We start from the raw sequence: 7,946 nt of genomic DNA, 5'->3' as shown, positions 1-7,946 counted from the left end.
GTGGGAGGGTGGGGGACACCCGTGAGAGGAGGGAGCTGAGGGAGCCGCCTGCTTGTCGGGCGGCAGCAACTTTTTTCAAGGAGGCACTCGCTGGAGCGGCAGCCTGGTTCGGAGGGAAGGGAGCTGGAGGGCAGAGGGACGCCGCGGGGGCTTGCTCTGTTGGGGAGGAAGGCGTCGGTGCCCGTCTCGGGCCCTGCACACTCCTGCTGGGGGTCCCTGGGGCCGGGGGCTGGTTTCCATCATCCCCCTCCTGGCAGGGAGCGAGCGCTCCTGGGGCTCGCCTGTGGTTATTGTCCTTAACGGTTTATGGCCTTTGTAGACCCTTTTTTTTTTTTTTTTCCCCCAATATGTTTAATTGAGGCTTTCTTAATTGGTAACAGACAAAACCTGATGTGCTGTTTCAAAAAGGATTTTTAACAAATCTCTTCTCCAGCTCTTTGTAAATTGCCGAGCTGAAAAGCTGGTGCATAACCAGGGGTGTGAGCGCCCGTCAGCAGGGAGCAGAATCATCTCTCAACTTTTGCTCTCAGGTTGATAACCGAGGGGTGACTCCCTGTTTGGAGGAAGCTGGGAGTTGGTGATATTGATGCTTAACGAATACCATCGAATCTTTGGGGGTTTCTCGGATTTCTGTCTCAATTGCTCTGAAATTAGTATGTATCTGCAGTAATCCAGTGTCTGTGAAGTTGTAATGGGTCTAAAACGTGGTGACTGAGATCAGAATTTGAGCTGTGTTTTTTTGGGGTTGGGGTTTTTGGGTTTTTTTTGGCTTGTGGTTTCTGACTCGCTTGTGGCTTGAGGTCTTGGGTCGTGTGACATGTTCAGGTTTATGGAGGACTATTCAATGTAACTTCTAAAGGATTTTTTTTTTTTTCATTCTAACGATATAGGAAGCTCTTGTGGCTTTAAATATTGAGAAGACACGTCGGGTCGTTTGTCTGTGGTGATTCTGGGGTGAGGGTGCAGAACTGGTGCCTGCGAATACGTGGTTGTGGTTTCACATAATGATCTGAAATTCTTCAGCAATCACAAGTTAGACGTGGTGTGCTAGAAAAATATTATTGATTCAGCTTAGCAAAAATATGTCTGAAATGGAAACTGTCAAAGTTGTGATCCTGTCCCGCGGCAAAATATGCTTTTGGCTCACAGCAACATCCCGTGAAACAGTGAAATTGTTCCAAGTAGTAAAATTTTAGTCGTGTGTACTGGTGGTGCTGTGGGCTTGATCAGGAAGTTCACTTCTTCTCCTGCCAGCGTAGTGCTAGACCAAGGTTTTTCAGTTTGGCAAACGAAGGACGTGTAGCTAAATGTAAAGAAAAAAAAAAAATGCTGTTGCTTGGGGTGGGAATGGAAAATGGACATTACGAGCCAGCTCTGTAAGAATCCAGTGAACAAGAAAGGAAGATATTCGTACTGTTAGTGTATTGCAAAGCGTTCATCGGAGTTGCATGATGTTGTGCATAATAGGAAAGTTTTAAACAAATTCACAAGGAAAAGAGAAAGAACTTTCAACATCTGTGTTTAATATTTATAACTATGAGCAGACGGGCTGACCAGCATTAGCTTGGCCCTTTTAAACAGAAGGGGGGGAAAATACTTACAGTCTGCACAAGCATTATATACATAGAGATTATTAGTAAAACAAATGACTTGTGAAAACTCTTCTTTAGAAGCTGGATCCCCTTTCCTTTGATGTTGGACTGCAGGCCTCCACTGAATACTGGAGAATGCCCCCAGGTATGCGGAACGTCCTCCCAGCTTCGGCAGGCCGAGGCCGAAGATGGGCAAACTGACCACGAAAATAAGTTGGAGCTTATTTGTGTGTTCAAGCTTACTGGAAAAGTAAGTTGGCACTTTTTAAAGTGTTCAAACCACGGCTTGTGTTCAGGGTTGTGCCATCCTGGGCCTGCTGTCCTTCCTCAAAATGCTCCACGGGCAAAGCAGGTCACCTCAGAAACCTGTGAGAGGTGGATAAAGCACTTTTCTGTTTTCAGATAAACTGCTTGAAAAATAAATCTGCGAAAACACTGGAAAAATAAATCTGCGAAAACACTGGAAAAATAAATCTGCAAAACCCTTCTGCTCCCTCCTCATTCTGAGGGTGAGGTGAGCCACAGCGCAGTTCCCTGGTCATATTTAACTGAAAAAAAGACTTGAATTGTGAAGAATGCTAGATCGAAAGCTTTCAGTTTTGCCAATTCAAGTAAGTTTTATGTGTTCAAATCTCCTGGTTAGGAGTGAAAAGCGAACAGCATCCCCTAACTGGGAGGAAATAGGAGGAGAGGTTAAAAAAAAAAGTGGCTCGCCATACTTAGTTTTAGTATTAACTTGGATTATTAGGACACTTTTCCTTCTGGCTTGATGAATATAATTGATCAGCCTCGCTTCACACATTTTCTTTTATGAATACATGGTTTCAAAGGCTTGAAAATGGAAGATACGTTCTTTTCTATGGGTGTTTTGTTTTGGTTTTTTTACTTAATTTCTGTAATGCTTCTTGGAGAAGGTTCCCAAGGGAATGAAAGCGCTGAGCTGGCCTTGCAGGGGAAGTTCAAACAACCTAAAAAAAAAAAAACCCCATCTACTTAAAAAATAAATCTCTTTAACGTACCTGTGACACAGCGATCGAGACACCTTGTAAATACGAAGCCTTACAGTTGGGAGAGAAATGCAAATATTGGTTAAAGTACTGCGCTGCCTTATCTTAGCAGCTGTTATCTGCTCACAGACCTGCTCTAAACTGCCTTGGGGGGGGGGGGAGCTCGCTAATGGTTTAAGTTTAAACTGAATCTTGCTGCTCTAAAACGTGCTGCCTGGTGAAACAACCACCGTGTGCTGAAACGCTCCCCAGCAGCAACCGCCGTGCCTGGCTGGAGCAGGCCGAGGGGTACAATAAAAATGCATTTAAGAGCTGCGGCAGGCCCGTCTCGTAAATCACAGTCTGGAATATTTTCTGTCACTTTATTTCTGAAAAGCTTTTTTCACTGTTGAGATGCCAGCACTTGCAACAGAGCCCTTCCCAGGAGAGCTGGGCTGGAAGCCTGGCTCTCGATGACAGTCCCATCTTCCAGCCTGTTGTGTCCGGGGCCAAACTGCCGCCTGAGCTGTGGTTGTGCTGGCAGATTTACGTTCGGTTACAAATGAGGATCCGTAATTTCTCTGCTGCTGCCTCTGCTTATCTCTTCCGGCCTTAATTAGGTTCAACACATGTTAAAGGTCAGCAGGGACTGATGCTGGAAAGGGCTGGAACAGACCTGACACGGATGTTGCTTGTGGCAGCAGTGTCTCTCCGAGACCCACCCTGCCCTCTCAGAAAGGTCGACTGGGACTTTTGGGGGCACGTTTGGTTTTTGAAGCAGCCGCTTTCAAAACGAAAGCGAACGTTTGTCCTGTTGCTCTTAACCATCGATGGGTTCAAAGGAATATGTTCGGTGCCTCTTTCGTCACTTTGGGGTAGTTGAAAAATGTCGTTCTCGCAGCTCTGGATGTGTCGAGTCAGACCTAAGCATCTGATACCTGGGAACCACTAGTCGCCGCTTTGCTGGTCCCCGTTTCTGGGGACTTCCAAGTTGTGAAATGGGCGTTTGGTCGGCGATCGCGTCCCAGGATTTCTTAGAACCGGTTGACTCGGCTCGGGTTGCCTCTGGCTACTCCCATCTCGCCTGTTGGGCTTGGAGCCGGTGGCTTCCAGGGGCAGCTGTGGAGGGCTTGCTGTGGAGTGGCAGCTTTTCCAAGGGGGGGGTCTGGGCCAGGGGATTTACCGAGTATGTGTGTGCCGGAGACGCTCTCGCCACCCCCCCGTTGGGTTCCCCCAGTTCCATGCTGACCTCTGGGTTTGAATGGGGGGGAAAAAATGGGGGTTTTGAAAGGAAAGCTTTGCATCTGTGTGAGCATCCCAGGAATTCTGAAAGGGGGGGAAAAAACTTCCCGCCCCATTCACCTCCCCCAGTGCTCTCCCTATTTTTGGGGTGAGGATGTGGCAGAGGCCAGGGGGATCCTGTGAAAGAGCACGTAACCGTTTTGACGCTCTCCCCCGGTACGCGGAACAAAATATTACCAATTTACCCAATCTCGAGACACTTTTATTTTCTTCCACGTGTTGTGCCATGAGAGGGAAACGTTTCCAAGTAGGGAGCCGGAGCACAGGGTAAAGCGGTGAGGTCCTGGTCCACGCGGCCGGCTCCTTGGAAAGAGCAAAGGCCTTTAAAAACAAACAGAGACTTTACAAGTCGATTTGCGGAGGAACAGCACAGTGTCGCTTCCTTCCCCCGCCTGAAAGCGGAAATTCCGCTCTCCTTAAAATGATTCTCTGTTGCGCTCCAGAAACTTTATTTCTGTTCACACCGCGGCGTTGAAATACGTCTGTTGAGCAGGCAGAGGCTCCTCGGGGATAGGAAGAAACCCTCTGACCTGGTTTGCTTCTGCTTAGGGCCGTGTTGTGCTGAGCAAAGCCCTTCGGTGTCGGCCCTTGCTGCGCCTTGGGACTTCACTTGGGAAGGAGGGAGGGGGCCGGGGTGTCGCCGCGATCGAGGGGAGCGGGGAGGCCCGTGGTCCCGGCGTGGAGGATGGAGCGCGAGGAAGGCCAAGCTCCGTTTATTTTAAGTACATCACATCAGCTGGCTTGACTCTATCACACAGGCACCGATTTCCCAGCGCAGACCTTCGCGTATTCACGTGTCGAAAACCACTAACCTCAAATAAGCTGCCGTCTTTTAAAAAAATTTTTGTTTCCATTCCCGATTCTTTGTTCTCAGTTGGTTATTGGGGTTTGGTTTTTGTGTTTTGTTTTTGTTTTTGTTTTTTTTAAAAAAACTTCAGAGAAGTGCTGGTGTTTTGTTGCTGTAGTTAGTGTTGAAATGGGGTGTGCTCGCTCCCGCTGTTGTTTGGGACTGTTGTTGTTGGCCCCTTCAGCTGCCAAGCATTGAGCTGGATGCTTAGTCCGTATTTTAGTCACCCCTGGGAAATACTATGGGCTGGCAAGGAAGAAACTTTTTCAGCAGTGCCAGCTGCTCGGAGGAAAACAAATCCATCAGTAAAGGCTAGCAAAATTACTGTGGTAGAAGTTGTGATTTTAAATTTTATTTTATTTTTTTAAGAAATACCAGAAGTTTTGGAGCGTGTTTTCTGAGAGCTGGAGCTGCCCCCGTGCTCCAGCCTCACCGCAGAGGTGGTTGGGCTCCGCTTTTAGCTGCAAGCGGAGCACTGTCCAGCTCTGGAAGTACTGCTTAGATTAAACTGCTCCTGGCTCGAAATCTGACTTCAGGAAGTGTAAAAAGATTTGTTAAACCCAGATGTGTCTCTGATGTTGAAAATTAGGGTGAAAAATTTCCTTTCCTGGCGTTGGGAATACACGAGGCTGCGTTTTATCTTGGATGAGGTGAGAAGTGAAAGCCAGGACTGTTGCACAGAAGCTTGCTGTGGCGTAGCTCGGCTTTACTGGTCGAGCGATGTCCTCGTGGTCTTGGCTAAGCTGAGATGTGACAGCCTCGCAGCTCAAGCCTCGATTTGTTGCCGTGTTTGTTAAACCTGACTTCAATTCGTTGCTTTGTCCCACCGATTCTGGCAGCGTTTCATGCACACGCAGCTCTCGGTGTCGGTGTAGCCCTTCGCTGTGGCTTGGGAACACCAGCAATAGGCTATTTTGCGTGTGTTGGGGTTTTTGGTTGGGTTTTTTTTTTTGGTCCCCTCCACTTTGATAACACAGAAGCGGTTTGTCTACCTCCAAGGCAACTCCGCGCAGCTCAGTTTGCAAAGGCTGCAGTGGAAATTCTGTCGGGCGTGACTGTTGGTCGCAGTCGGGCAGTTGTTGTCAGCAAACTTAAAAAACTGCAACCCGTAAAATGAGTACGGAGCCGACTTATTTCACAAACATGACAAAATCCCTTAGAACTTGTTCAGAAACCCCGGTTCTGGTGCAGATCCGTCTGTGCTAACGCAGGGGAAGGTCGGAGGCGCCTCTCGTGGCGGTGTTAGGCCGTGGGCTCGGTTTAAGCCGTGCTGGGCGAGCGCTGAAGGGCAGAGCCTGTCGGGTCTGCTCGGAGCAGCCGGCACCGGGCATCTGCAAGCGACCGCCGAGAAATCCCAGCTCATGTCGGTGGGAGCTGCCAGGGAGGAGAAGGGGGTGTCTCAGTGCCTGAAGGGGTCCGGGGGGGGAGTTCTGCGAGTGGTTCTGCGCGTGTGTGGCTGCGGGGAGAGCCGAGGCTCTTCGCTTTCCTCGTGGAAAAAGCCCCGTAAGGGGTAACAGGCTCGGGCCTGCCAGCCGGCTCGCGAGGGCAGCGCCTTCGAGTTCTCCGCTTGGATTCTTCTTTCTTTCCCGCACACCACCAAGGGCTTATCTTCGCGTCTCGGAGCGGGCTTTTTATTTTCTCACGTGTCGTTATCTACGTGGAACCTCTCGCCGAAGCAGCGCTGTGTGCGGCCTGGTCCCACCAGTTCTTCAGAGCGTCGCCTGCCTGCTTCACCTCATGGAAAGCATTGAGTAGATTTCCTACCGCTTGTGCGACTTTTTTAACGTGTAAAACACGAGGGGTTCAGCTCTGAGCCATCGCGTTGGATGACGCGGGATCAGTTTTTTCCCCAACGCGGCGGTTTTTTTCTCTCTGGCTGCGTGGCCAGTTGTGGGGGAACGAAGGCAGAGACTGGCGGTCGTGCCTGTGGTGCCCACAGGTCGGTACCGCTGAGGGATGGGAACGAGTGGCTGAAAGATCCTGGTTTTCAAGGTGCTTTATGAGCCTCTTGGTCAATTCTTTGTCTCTTAGGTTGGGAAATAAACCCCCTCCAAGAGGCAGCGTTAATGTTATTGGGTGAACTCACGACTCTCCCCTCCCCTTCGCAGCTGGCATGTGAGAAGGGGTTCAGCCCCCACCCACCGGGCTCCTCCTCTGTCGAAAAAGGAGACCACATCTTTTAGTTCAGTGATCTAAGCTTTGGAGCTTATGAAAACCACATGTGCTCCAAGCTGGAAAAGGGACCCTCAGCGCAGGCTCTGGCGAGGCAGATGAAAGGCCCAGAAGCACACATTGCACAGAATCCATCCCCAGATGCTGAAACGCACTCGCTTTCAATGGGAGCTATGTGCGGAGAATACCCCACCCTCTGAACTAGAGGGGGGGGCTTTGACGTAATGCTGCTTTATTTTGTGGGTTTGTTTTGTTGTTTTTTTTTGTTTTTCCACTCTCCTGTTTAGAAATGGCATCAGATGTTTCCTCGCTGGGTGCAGCCGTCAGCTCGGGGAACCCTGGGCCGGGGGCACAGGCTGGAGGAGCCATCGTTCAGAGAGGCAGCAAGAGGCGTCCCGGGTGAGTGTGTGCTCTGATCTCGCTTTTTCTGGGGACGGGGCGGGGTGCGCGAGGTGTGTTTTTGAGGAAGCATTTGTTCTCTGGAAAGAGCAGCCAGCCTCGTGATGAGGAAACTTGTCACCTTCTAAGCAGAGAGGTTTCCGGGTTCCCTCGGGTGCGCCGCGTCCAGCCCCTTTACCTCGTGGCGCTGCGCTTTGGGCCGGGCGTATGCCTTAAAGCCAGGTTCTGTGTTCCGCACGAAAAGAGGGGATTGAAAAGCTGAGCTGCACCTCGCAGGAGAAGAAGGGTGCTCCCTGAGGGTTGGGAGGGAACCAGGAGGCGCTGGGGCAGCGAGACGAGCCATCGCTGCGAGAGAGGTGGAGGAACAGAGAGCGTGACTGCTGGGGCTCGCTCAGACCTTCGCAACTGGGAGAGGAGGGGGGGAAGCCACAGTGTGCTTGTGGTAGGCTTTTTGTTTGCTAAAAATGCTTTTGCAAATTAAAAGGGTATTATTGAGTGGCTGCTCTTAAATTCCTGGCACAAGAAATTCCCTCTTTAATTTTCAAGCTAATTGAAATCTCTCCCTGCCCCCCCCCCCCCCCCCCCCCCCCCCCCCCCCCCCCCCCCCCCCCCCCCCCCCCCCCCCCCCCCCCCCCCCCCCCCCCCCCC

At 50.6% G+C, this 7,946-nt stretch overlaps 2 protein-coding genes across 4 annotated transcripts in view; both read left to right on the top strand.

Annotated features, from left to right (window-relative positions):
* Positions 1 to 6,910, top strand: part of LOC113488655 — a 9,129-nt gene extending 2,219 nt beyond the window's left edge. Inside the window, exons 3-4 of the mRNA XM_026863935.1 lie at positions 1,707 to 1,842; positions 6,836 to 6,910. Coding sequence (XP_026719736.1) covers positions 1,707 to 1,842; positions 6,836 to 6,910 — 211 coding nt within the window. The remainder of the gene's footprint in view (positions 1 to 1,706; positions 1,843 to 6,835) is intronic.
* A 278-nt stretch (positions 6,911 to 7,188) lies between these two features.
* The window catches only part of ARNT (aryl hydrocarbon receptor nuclear translocator), a 13,567-nt gene continuing 12,809 nt past the window's right edge, over positions 7,189 to 7,946 (top strand). For all 3 annotated transcript variants that reach the window (XM_026864009.1, XM_026864011.1, XM_026864010.1), the window contains exon 1: positions 7,189 to 7,298. In XM_026864009.1, coding sequence (XP_026719810.1) covers positions 7,189 to 7,298 — 110 coding nt within the window. The remainder of the gene's footprint in view (positions 7,299 to 7,946) is intronic.

The sequence above is a fragment of the Athene cunicularia genome (assembly GCF_003259725.1).
Source record: "Athene cunicularia isolate RWA chromosome 25 unlocalized genomic scaffold, athCun1 chr25_part1, whole genome shotgun sequence".
Classification (NCBI taxonomy): domain Eukaryota; kingdom Metazoa; phylum Chordata; class Aves; order Strigiformes; family Strigidae; genus Athene; species Athene cunicularia.
Note: the sequence above shows the minus strand (reverse complement) of the source record. Positions and strands in the feature narration are given on the sequence as shown.